Source organism: Typopeltis vanoorti, chromosome 3, assembly GCF_054136105.1.
Source record: "Typopeltis vanoorti isolate ZY-2024b chromosome 3, IOZ_Tvanoo_1.0, whole genome shotgun sequence".
NCBI classification, from domain to species: Eukaryota; Metazoa; Arthropoda; class Arachnida; order Uropygi; family Thelyphonidae; genus Typopeltis; species Typopeltis vanoorti.
The window spans coordinates 126728518-126742035 of NC_143551.1; the positions used below are offsets into that span (position 1 = coordinate 126728518).

General features: G+C 34.5%; 1 protein-coding gene across 1 annotated transcript in view; it reads right to left on the reverse strand.

Moving 5' to 3' along the window:
* Positions 1–13518, reverse strand: part of LOC150108543 (KICSTOR complex protein SZT2-like) — a 1022772-nt gene that overhangs the window by 750303 nt on the left and 258951 nt on the right. Inside the window, exon 19 of the mRNA XM_090390485.1 lies at positions 3410–3449. Coding sequence (XP_090246611.1) covers positions 3410–3449 — 40 coding nt within the window. The remainder of the gene's footprint in view (positions 1–3409; positions 3450–13518) is intronic.

Here is a 13518-nt window from a genome sequence, read left to right on the forward strand (position 1 = left end):
ATAAGTTCTTTATCCAATACAATAAACAAAAACAAAAAAAAAAAGTGAAAAGTTGAAATGATTTTATATAAAGTGAACATTATATTTTAGAGGCAGTAGTTTTTAGATAAATCGAGTATTAATATTACCCTGCATAAAGTATAACGTATTATAACAGCTTTCATCAAAAGTTGAAATTTAAGGGATATGAAGATTAATTTTATTTATTTATTATCTTTGTTTTATGGGAATACTATCCACAAAAGGTTATAAACCTATAAAACTGTAAGTGGGCTAAGGATTATCTGGAATCCAAACAAACAAAATGTTTCATGTTTGGATTCTAGAGTAAGCCAATTCAGGTCTAATAAGTAGATTGATACTGAAAGCTTTTCCACTTGATTGTACTATAAATTAAGAGATACCAAGAAATTATATTCTTGGTTCAATCCTTTATTCAAGTGTAAACAAACGATGTTTGCACATGAAGTATCTTCATGACTGGGACAGTTGTATATAGAGGCTAATGACTTCACATCAATTGGCTTAGTATCCCATAATGCAGACTGGTTTTGACCTTTATTGAGGTATGTTTAAGTGCAGGGATTCCTCTCCAAAAACTCTGATCTACAAGATCATTCTAAATCTCACACAGTGACCATAAAGCACATATGGGTAACCGCCGGACCAGATCCGGCCCTCTACTTCTTTTGATCCAGCCCTAATCTATTTCAGCGAAGTTTGTCTGATTCGTGGTGGGAGAAAACATGGTGTGTTCTACTAACTCACATTAAGCTGACATCATATGACTTGCGCAAAACACACTATGTTTTCTCCCAACCAAGGTCTCTTTCTCACTTTGACTAGTAGTGTGTGTGTGTGTGTGTGTGTGTGAACATGTCACAATGTGTCAGTTCGGGACTTGCGTTAGTGTTGTGCTTTGTTCAGTGCCTGCACTGATGCTATGTTCTGTTCGGTGCCTGCGTTGATGTTGTGTTCTGTTCAGTGCCTGCGGTGTAGAAGACAGTTTTGTTTGACAGTTCTGAATATCGCTTATAAATTTGGGACAATGTCAGAGGTTATTGCAAAAAAAAGAAAAGTAGATGCAGAGAATTGTCAATTTCAAGACAACTGGATGGATGATTATTTTATTCTGAATAAAGGTTTGGCTGTATGTTTGCTGTGCAACAAATCCATATCAGTCAAAACAAAATACAACTTGAAGAGACACTTTACTTCGAGACATGCGGATCACGCAAAAATTGATGGATGACTACGAAAAGATGAAATACAGAAGTTGAAGAACTTGGATACCCAGCAGCAAATGTTTAACAAGCAAAGAACGCAGCACCACAGCTTTGTCAAAGTCAGCTTTGTGGTAAGCGAAAAAATCACTAAGCATTCTAAGTCATTTGGTGAAGGAGAATTTATCAAAGAATGTCTGCTGGATGTTGCAAGTATAATATGTCCTGAAAAGAAAACAGACTTCAAGAATATTCATTTGTCGAGACGTACTGTTGTCCGACGGAAAGAAATTATGGCTGATGATATCAAAAAAAAGTTTAAAAGAGAAGATTGCTAGATTGGAAGCATTTTCAATTGCTTTGGATGACAGCACCGATGCCTCCGATAAAGCACAACTAGCAATATTTATTCGAGGAGTTGATCTGGATTTCAACATCACAGAAGAATTATTGGCGCTTCGGCCATTAAAAGGAACAACTACCGGTGAAGATATATTTGAAACAGTCAACACAGTCTTTGAGAGATTTGGGCTTAAATGGAGTTTACTATCTGGCATAATGCATTGATGGAGCCCTCTGCAATGGTTAGTGCACAGAAGGGATTTATTGGAATAGTTCATGAAAGAGCAATAGAACTACGGATCCATCCAGAAAATTTAACAAATATACACTGCATTATCCACCAAAAATTCACAAATGTTATGGAAGTTGTAGTAGCCAGTATTAGCTTTATTAAGTCACGTGCACTTAATTGCCGCCAATTTAATGAGTATTTTGGCAGACCTATTTTCGGATTATGAAGATGTGTCTTATTATTGTGAAGTGAGGTGGTTGAGTAAAGATAAAATGTTGTAAGACATTGCAGATTTTATGGACATAAAAGGAAACACAATTAACCAAGTTAAAGATGAGTGGGTGTGTGATTTAGCATTCCTTGTAGATGTCACTGGATACCCAAACGAACTGAATCTTAAATTGAAAAAACAAGGACAACTGGTTCATGAACTGCATGGACATGTGAAAGCTTTTTGTAATAAACTAAGATTGTTGGAAAGTCAGATAAGAGCTAAAAATTGTTATCATTTTTCTACTCTAGCAACTCATAAAAATATCCCTTATAATTTTTATGGAGATGAACTGAAGGCACTAATAGAGCAATTTGATACAAGGTTTGCTGACTTCAAAAACAAACTCCACATTCGCTATATTTGCTCGTCCAATGGATGCTGATGTAAATAATGTGCCAAAAAACTTACAGATAGAACTTATTGAGCTTCAGGCGGATTTAGTGCTAAAATCACAATTTAACAACATTGCTTTGACAGATTTTTATAAATTTTATTTGGTGAAGAAAAATATACAAATTACGTGCCTTTTCAAGAAAAATCATTTGTCTTTTCGGCAGCACATATATGCGAGAACAGTTTTTTTCAAGGATGAAATACAATAAATCAAAAATTCGAACAAGAATAACGGATGAAAACCTCGAAAATTCTATGTGATTATCGTTAAGTAATATTAACGTCAATATTGATAGTCTTGTAGTTGAAGTACAAAGCCAATCTTCACATTAAATTGTTAGGTCGTTCATTATATTATAAAATTTATGTAGAGCTTTATACCAAAGCATTATATTATAAATAAATGAAATACAAAGTAGCAACTTGTTTAAATTCATTTAATATTAATTTATTTTATTTAATAAATTGGTCTGGCCCTACTCAGAGACAGAATGATAATTTGGCCCCCAAACTAGGAAAGGTTGCCCATGCCTGCCAAAAGGATCAATACTAACCTCATTACTCCTGACATGAATCGCTTCAAGGCAGGAAACTCATCAATGGTTCCACTCAGTGACAGCAAAAACCAGCCACCAAATAGAGCCTCGCTACTACCCAGGAGGCAAACAAACCCAATGATGAGCATTAATAAATGTCATCAGTGAGAACTCATCAATGAGAGCAAGACCCAGAGGAGATACTAAGGTTGAAGTAATGCAGAAGTTCACATTATTTCCATATATAAATAGTCAAAATGGGTCACACCTTATTATTAAAATACTCTGGATTAGAGATAGATGCAAGTTTTTTTTCACTTAGTTATACTATAAATTAAAGAAGCTAAGAAATTATATTCTTGGTTTCTAATCCTTTATCCATATTAGGTGCAATATATTAAACTAAGTTGGCAAAGAACTTCAGTAGCTGAGTTGGTCATAACAATGCTCTTGGAAAGACCTGGGGATTTTTCACCTCCACAAAGAAACTCAGCCAGAAAACACAACTGCTAATAAAGCAGGTGGGATTAATCAATTTATCATAGCATTAATTAGGTTTCTGTAAAGCCAAGCTACTTAGTCATGACAAGTCACAAGCAAATGAGAGAAAGCAGTTCTTTCAGACACATTTTATTGAATCAGAATTTCAGAATCATTTTAATTTGAATGACAGTTCATTAAAAAGAACTGTCATTCAAATTAAAACAACGATTACATACATTTATCTTCTAAAAAAGTAAATACAACAACCTGTTTTATATATATATATATATATGTTAAAAATACCAAGCAATTTTAAACCTGGTTTTACTCCATTTCCCGAGTAAGCAAACAGACAAATAAGTCAAGTTTGCACCTGCAAGTGATGCAAGTCTAGCTGATCCTACAGGTAGCCAAGACCAAGGCAACTCGTGGTAAAGGTGGCATAAGCTCTGATCACTAATCTTAATATTTACCCTTAATGCCAAAACACATCTCCAAGGAGGGGGTGCATGATGTTTTGTATTGGGTAGTGGCCCCTTGCCTTTAATACAAAACATTATGCATCCCCTCCTTGGAGATGTGTTTTGGCATTAAGGGTACATATTAAGATTAGTGATCAGAGCTTATGCCACCTTTACCACGAGTTGCCTTGGTCTTGCACTACCTGTAGGATCAGCTAGACTTGTATCACTTGCAGGCGCAAACTTGACTTATTTGTCTGTTTGCTTACTTGGGAAATGGAGTAAAACCAGGTTTAAAATTGCTTGGTATTTTTAACATTTATTATACCCAAGGTAAAATACCTTCTACATATATATATATATATATATATATATATTCGAGGGTGGTCTGAAAAGTTCTCGGCCTAATAATGAAAAAACGAATTCATAATTTTAAAATTATGGTTAAAAGATCGGAATAATATTCTCCGGTTATTGTTTTACTCTTTTCAAGATAATTAATAAACAAAATGTCTTTAGCATCCCAAAACACCAATGTCATGACCTTTCCTGCTGATGGAACCGACTTTTGTTTTCTTTGGTGCTGAACAACCAACTTTTGTCCACTGTTTTGACTGCTGTTTGGATTCTGGCATGTAATGGTGAATACAAGTCCCATCCATAGTAATAAATCGATGCACAAAATCAGTTTTATTCTTGTTAAAATGCTCCAAGCACTGTTCAGAGATTTTCATGCGAGTGCATTTTTGATCTACTGTGAGCAAGCGCGGCACCCATCTCGTGCAAAGCTTTTTTTCATTTGCAATTCTTCATGAAACATATACCTACATGTTCTTTTGAAATGCCTATAATCTCAGCAATTTCAAACACTTTGACTCGCCGATCATCTAATACCATATTGTACACTTGATCAATGATTTCTGGTGTTGTTACACTTTTTGGACGTCCTTCACGTGGATTATCTTCAAGGCTAGTATGGCCACGTTTAAACTCGGCAGCTCATTTTTTATTGTTGAAAATGAAGGAGAAGAGGAGAGCCCATAAACTTTTGAACTTCGAATGAATTTCTTTTGGTGTTAAAGCTTCTTTTACAAAGAATTTTATAACTGCACGATGCTCAATTTTATCCATTTCAAGGGATACAGACAACACTTTTGCTTCGGACAGCTGTATAAAACAAACTACTTAATAGAATGACTTGCAATTTCACATGGATGCTTATGACAGATGTACCAACTTGGAAAAAAAAAATCTTGCCGATAGTGTTGTCATCTATGGTCGAGGCAGAGAACTTTTCAGACCGCCCTCATATATATGGAATGGAAATTCTCTTATTATCGTATATCATTATCTTATGATCTATCAGTAGAAAAGTAAATATCTCAGATGTGTTGTAATTTGGATCAAAAGTAATCAATAAGGATATAGTATTCTTTAATGCATAGTAATACAAGTCTGAGAGTTGTCCTCAGAAATGCAGATGACAAGTGCTCAATGGCAATCGTCTTGACAATTTGAAATTTTTATGAAGGGTGTTGCATTCAGTTCTGGAGAATGTGCCAATCTGTTCCAGTAAACAGAAAAGCTGAGAGAGAGATCATTACAAGGGAATCTAAGAAACGAAGGAAAGAGTCCATATTTTCTTTTCCTAATGAAAATTTTTATTCTAGGATAAAATAGAAAAAAAAATCTTACCAATAGTGTTGCTATCTATGGTCAAAGCAGAGAACTTTTCAGACCACCCTTGTATATACACATACACAATCTACACACAAAAGGCCACAAGACCTATAGCATATTAGTGCCGTGTGTGGGCAAGAGGAATAGAAGAAAGGAGGAATTTGTTCACATTTTACTTGAACAGCTAAGGGTTGTAATCTTTGGGGAAGGCAGAGTAGGAGAGACTTTTTCCATCTACTTCTGTCCAAAGGGCAGAAGTAGACTGAATGAAGAGGAAGCAGTGAAGGTAGTTCAGTAAGTTTCAAGATGGAATGTAAAGAATATTGTAAATTAAAGATACCAAGAAATTATATACTTGGTTTAATCCTTTATCCAAGTGCAAGCAAACAAAGTTTGCAGCTGAAATATAATCAGGACTAGGACAACTCTTATATAGAAACTTTACATCATTTGCCTTAGTATCCCATAATGCAAAGCACATATCCTTATGGGTATGTATAATGCTATGCATTATGGGAAGAGCCTACCCGAACCAGTTTCAACCTTTATTTGAAGTCTCGTCAGTGGGAGCCAGACCCAGAGTTGATACTAAGATTGAAGTCATATATATATACCAAGTACACACACACACCAAGTAATTATATATAGAGTATATAATTTCTTGGTATCTTTAATTTATAGTACAACCAAATGGAAAAACTTTCGATAACTATCTCTAATCCAGAGTATTTTAATAATAAGGTTTGACACCTTTTGTCTACTTATATATGAAAATATGACTTCAGCATTACTTCAACCTTAGTATCACTTCTAGGTCTGGCTCCCGCTGACAAGACCTCAATAAAGGTTGAATTGAAATTCCTGGATGTGAAGAAGCGAGACGGGTAACTAAGGCTTTAAAATAGATATTTTGGAGCAAATAAGATTTATTCTTTCACCCCTTACGATGGAGAGAAATATTTAATTGTAGTCAAAGATGTGGAAACAAGAGACAAACTATAAAATAATAAAAATCGTAAGATTTCCAATGGAATATATAGAGAACAGTAATGAAATTCTTATACAGATATTTTCAAAATGGGGTAAGAATAGTAATATACGAAAGGCGACTTCACCAGAAAACCACTTTGGTTTTCTGTTGAAGTCACCTTCATGATGAATATGAAGACATGTTTCAACTGCATGGAGATTGGACATATCTCTAATCAGTGTCTCAAAACCTGTCAGAAATGTGAAAGTCCTGAACACCACATTAATACCTGTCCTTTAAGTGCTTTTGCTGAAAGAGTGGGAGCACTGGTACAGCCAATTAGAATACCGTATATATTAGAGAGGCAAAATGAATAGTTCCTGGATCTTCCAATTCAATCTAATAAAGACGGGGCTTTTAAACAAACTACACTTGGTAAAATCACAAAACATGTATGACCAAATCAGCTAGAAATTAGTCCCTAAACTCCAGATCAGCAGAAACCACTTTCCCAGTTAAATATTGATAACACATCAGTTGAAATTACCAATAATGAACATAATATAGCAACTGAACAGATACAAAACAAAATGCAAAAACATGAAACTATTTTACAAGGAGAAACTGAAGAAGAAACAAAAAAGCAAGTAAGACAACTAAAAGAACTTAATATGCAGACAAGATCATCAAAAAGGAAAGATGAATTAATAAAAAAAATTGAGGATAAACAAAAAATTAAAAAAAAAGGAACCATGTCTAAAAGAAAAAGAGATAATAAAAAATGTAAAGACGGAGAAAAGCTGTGGATCATCAAATGAAAACTCTTCAATCTCAGAAGAGTTTATGGACTATGAAGAACCTTCTCATGCTAATAAAGGAAAAGCAAGAGATACAATTAAAGAAATAATAATAAAGTTTACTGAGTCAAAGTTTTCTCAGTACAATTATCACCTACATGAAAAGAAAATAACTAGCTTCCAAATCAAGAATGATAGGCATGAAATTGAAATAATGGAAAGCAAATGGGAAAAAACTAGAAAACCATTCACAAGAAGCAGGCTACACAATTGCTCCTTCACAGATTTAACACCTCATTGGGTTCATCCAAAATCTTGAAGTTGAAGACTTACCAGTGACACTTCATTAATCATAGCATCTCCTTTCTGCGTTGCCTCATTAAATATATGAGAATTACACAGGCAAATTAAAAACAAAAAACTATATGGAAACTTATGCTATGCCATAATATTAGGTTTTTGTTTCTCCAAGAAACATACTTCTGAAGATATAAAAACTTTAACAGACAGATATCTACTTCTTTCTTATTGGAGCTTTGGAAGATTTAACAGGACTGAAGTAGGAGTTCTTATTCTCTGTCCCCTCCTTGGATCATTCTGTAATATCCAAAGGGATGCAGAAGGGAGAATCTTGACAATGGACTGGAAATACTGTGGATGTGTAATAAGATTTATAAATGTTTATGCTCCATCCAATGGAACAGTTAGACAAAAATTCTTCCAGGAATTGGAGCCATATTTATACAGTGCACACTACATCATAGCAATGGAGTGGAAAAGTGGGATATGCACAGTTTAAAAACATGTCTTGACAATGCTCAACTAATAGACATATGGAAGATTCACTATCTTAATCTCCAGGCTTATACATACATGAATCAAAGTATTGGTACTTGTATTGATTGAATTTATATCTCTTCTTCCCTTATAAATAGGATAATTCAGATAAAACATCTTGACATCAACATGTCAGATCATATGTTGTTCCGCTGCATGAAAAAAGTAGAGATCTATTCCGGACCATGGAGACTTCCACCAAATTTTCTGTTGATCTCTTCAACCAAATTCCAGACCGTCTGTTCAAACAAGAATAATGTTACCTGGAATTGGGATATGTGGTTAAAATTCAAACAAGCAGTAAAACAGATAGAATGGGGAAAGGAACAGGCTTTCCTCAAAAGGAAAAAGTTGAAAGACCTGTATAAACAGAGAAGTTGGTTCATAAGAAACCAAAGCAATGGTATAGAATGTAGCAACATCATTAGAAACATTAATATAGAGATAGTGGAAAGACAGAAACAAGTAGAAGAAAGAAATTTTAAGATAAGAACATAGCAGACAGCCCTTTAGCTGCCTTCTTCAAAAGCCAATTCACTAAATTCGACAAAGAAAGAACTATCACTCAAATCTGCATTAATGGAGAAGACATGTCCACCACTCAAAACATCCTTGACTCCTTTCAAAAATATTACAAAAATCTGTTTGAAGACAATAGTGCTGTTGGAAATTATAACTCTTGGAACATTAATGGCTCTCCTGTTCATATCCAAGATGGGCTTGACAGACCCATTACAGCATCTGAAATTACCACAGCCTATAAAGAATGCCAGGCAACAAAATCCCCAGGACCTGCTGGACTAGGGATAGAACTTCATCGCGAGCCTCGGATTTTATTCTTCCCATTCTAGTTATAGTATTCAATTCCTTTCTCTCATCAGGACACATACCAAGTGAATTTGTAGCAAGCCATACTGTCTTCATTCCAAAACCTAATAGAGATCACATCTTAATCAGCATCTGGAGACCTATTTCTTTATCTAATACTTACTACAAGATATTTTTCCGCATTATCAATAACAGGCTCAAAGTGGGAATGAGATACATAATTAAAAGCACACAGGTTATAGAGTACCAGGTCGAGCAGCAGAATTTAATCTATTTCTGTTATGTGATCTAATCCTCTTAGTTAACATGAAAAAGCAGTTGATGGCAGTGTTATCAGAAGATCTTACTCAAGCATTTGATAATGTCCGGCATCCCATTCTATTCCACATCCCTCCAGCAAATTGGTGTAGGTAAAACACTGCTATCTGTTATCAAAGGAGCCTATGACAATTCAACTATCTGCCTCCTAGTTAATGGGTTCCTGTCAGACTCAGTCAAAATTCAAAAGGGAGTAAAGCAAGGCTGCCCTCTTAGTCCAGTGCTCTTCGCAGTGGTTCTTCAAACATTCTTACAGGAAGTTGACAATACACATGCTGTGCGAGGAATAACATTTCCTTCAACTATGAAGGGAAATGGGGTAATTAGCATATGCTGATGATGTAGTGGGCACTATGAAGGATAATGATTCCATATATATATATATATATTTTGGTATTTTGGAAAAATTCATCAAGATCAGTGGATTAACTACTAATGCAGACAAGACAAATTAAAAGTTTTTGGAAAGTGGGATCTTGGAGGCATTCCTTTTGAACTAACCCCTAAGAGAGAACCCTTCGTTATACTTGGAATTCTGTTCTCTACTTACCCAGTACTGCCAGTCCAAGAACTTTTATACAAGAACCTAGAAACATTAGAAGACTGGAAAATAGGGCCACTTTCCTTTAAAGCCATAGTACTCAAAATCATAATCTTTCCTGCTCAGTTGTACATAATAAATATTACAGACATCACAGAAGCTGAAAAAAAAAACAATTATATAGTAAGCCTGTGCAATTTTTTTGGTCCAGCCGATATCAAGAAGTTAAAAAAAAAAAAGGAATTTCCTCAACTTTTAAAGAAGCATGGAGGATTTGGGCTTCCAGTTTTAAAATTCAGCTATTTAAGCAATACAGTTTCAAAAATCCATAAAATACTGCAGACTAATCACACATGTGCAGACCTTCTCCTATACTACCTAGGTTTTTCATCTTCCCCTGTTTGGAGTTAATGATTATAAAGGTCCAAAAGTGAAATTGTTCCTGAATACTACTAACACTTTGTGCTTAACTTTAAGACTGCTAAAACACTCTGGCACTGACATTCTTTCCATTAAAAAAAGTAAAATTTGATATAAAAAAATCTTTAATCTCTTTCACCATAAAATTCCACAGTTGGGTACTGACAACAATACTTTGTTTCACAATTTGTGGAAGTTCCAAGGATACAGGAGGGATCCTGTATCCTTGGAACTTCAGGATCAAGGATCCTGAGGATCAAGTATGGAGGGATCTTGCTTGGAGAATTGCATATGGCCATCTTCTGGTCAACACCATCAAATGGAGGTATTTCAACATCGGAGATCCAATCTGTGACATCTGTTACCAATTGGAAACAGTAGAACATGCATTTTACAGCTACCCTCTTGCCCTGTGTATTTGGAACAGATTATGTAATGTATTGGTCACTCCATTACTTAGAACAGAACGGGTTTTTTTTTTTTTTTTTTTTCAATATCCACCACCTGTAAGCAATGGGAAGAGAATTTTCATTTTTATAATTAATGAATTAAAATACCATTTATGGAAGGTTAGAAAGAAACATGGATTTGAAAACCAGCAATATGACATCCAAATGGTTCATAATATTGTATTGTAGAAATTTTATGTTCGGACAGATGATTTTTTTATTTAGAAAAGCATTCTAGGAGATATCAAATTTATGACTAGATGGTATAGACCAGTGCTTCCCAAACTTATGGATGTGAAGGCCCCTTTGAAAAAATTAAAATATTTCAAGGCCCCCATCGAAAAAAAAATCTTAAATCAGACATATGTTGTTATAATATTTATTGTATTTATATTTAATACAAAACATACACGGCAAATATTGCAAAAATCAAATGCAAATATTTCATTTTTAACACCTTACATATACATTTGACATGGCACATTATCTCATATTTTTATATAGATAGAATCTATCTTATTCACGTCCCCCCTCAACAAAACTAACGGCCCCCAAGGGGGCCGTGGCTCATAGTTTGGGAAGCGCTGGTGTAGACCACTCACATTATGCAATATTCAGCAGGGAGAGATAAAATTCTCACTATTCTTGCTGTGAATAGATGGTATAGAGTTTTTTTTTTAAAGGGACACAGTAAACTGGGCGATGGCCAAGGGGCAACAGACAACTGGGCAATGGAATAAAAGATCAAATATGCAATTCTATTCTGTTGATCTATTACCAGGTAAAAATTAGTTAAAAGAACAGTATAAACATAAAATTTCAAAAATCTCACTTATAATTAAGTTTAAGTTTATTTTTTATTGTGTAGTTAGTTTAATTTCTAGTAACCTAACTACGCAATTAAATTAAAAAACTGTATTTTTTCTTTATTTTAATATTGTGCAATTATACCTTTTTATTTTTAAATCATTTTCGGACCACTCTTTTTAACCATCTCTTTCTTAAATGATCCTTCAAATTTTGATATATGATATAAACAAAAATATATAATATAAATATTTATTAACAAGCTGACTCATTTTTTGTATGGGAAATTTCAATATAACTTCTATACAATTTGTAATTCTACACAATAAAAATAAACTTGTGTAGTTAGGTAATAAAATTGGTAATAGATCAACAGAATAGAATTGCATATTTGATCTTTTATTCTGTCGCCCAGGTGTACTACCCTTTTTTAAATAGTTCCATCTTTTTTATTCAATGTGATCTTATAGCCATTTGCAGAGATGACTGGAGAGAAATCCCAGACACAGAAGGCCAACTCAAGGCAGGAACTCAGATGAAGGTAACTACCTAGGTATCAGTCATCCTTGCACTTTAGTTTCAATTAGTCTTTTGGTTGTTCATCTATATGAGATTGGTGAAAAAGGAAAATTGATAGCCTTTGGCTATATGATGATATAAAAGAGCTGAGGCCTTTTCTCTTATGATATCTATCTATCTTTTCTTTCTCCTAATACTATCAGGCTCTCTTACACCCTATACTAAACCCTCTAGGCCTATGATGAGCAACCCTTTACTTTTTCACCTCAATAAAGGCAAAACCAGTCTGGGTAGTGGCCCTCCCCATAATGCATAGCATTATACATACCCATAAGGATATGTGCTTTGCATTATGGGATACTAAGGCAAGTGATGTGAAGTCATTAGTTTCTATATACGAGTTGCCCCAGTCCTGATTATATTTCAGATGCAAACTTTGCTTGCTTGCACTTGGATAAAGGATTAAACCAAGTATATCATTTCTTGGTATCTTTAATTTATAATACAACGAAGTGGAAAAACTTCCAACAACTAACCGTAAAGAATATTGGTTAGCAGTGGCTCTTGTTATCATGATTTTGGAGGAGAGTGGAAGAATAATAGTGGCCAATTCAACAGAGTAGTGTCCATGAAAGTATCTGTAGAAGAGCACACAAGGCAGAAACTGACTTGAGCACTAACAGGTTTGTCAAATGAAAAGGAGGAATGGAGTGTACTGTCATCAACAAAGCTATGGATAGGATTAGAAGCCTGTGAGAGCAGGTTATTTATATACAAAAGGAAGAGAGCGAGTGAAGAACAGATTTCCCACCACTACATGTCATGGTGGGAAATCTGAGGACATTAAATTGCCCACCATGACATGTAGTGAGTGACCAGTGAGAAAGTGAGGAGAATAGTTTAAGTAGGCCAATGTGCCAAACTCGATGTGCACATATGAATGGTGCTGACAATCCAAAAAGACAGTCACCTTCCATGAGCCATTCTGTCACCACAGGAAGAAAAATGTATATCACTATTATCATTGTGATACCTCTCATGATCATCTAGCATAGGCAACAAATTACAATTTTGGGCATCATCCATTTTTATTTGAAATAGCAAATTTTATATAGCACTGAGTGCCAGACTAGTAAAAAATGACACTCATTTTCTTTTCATTTTAGTATATCATTCACAATTATTCCATGATAAGAAAGAGATGCACTACATACTTTAAAATGACAGCTGATGGAAGTATCAAGGAGCTATAATACTTGTGATTAATTTAGAAGAATAAGCAACTAAGAGTTTGCATCATGAACATTGTACTGTTTTTCAAATGCACAACCATGACAGCTATCTATACTATGTTGGCAAAAATATTTGGACACCTAGCCATGGTAAAAAAAAAAAAAAAAAAGCATTT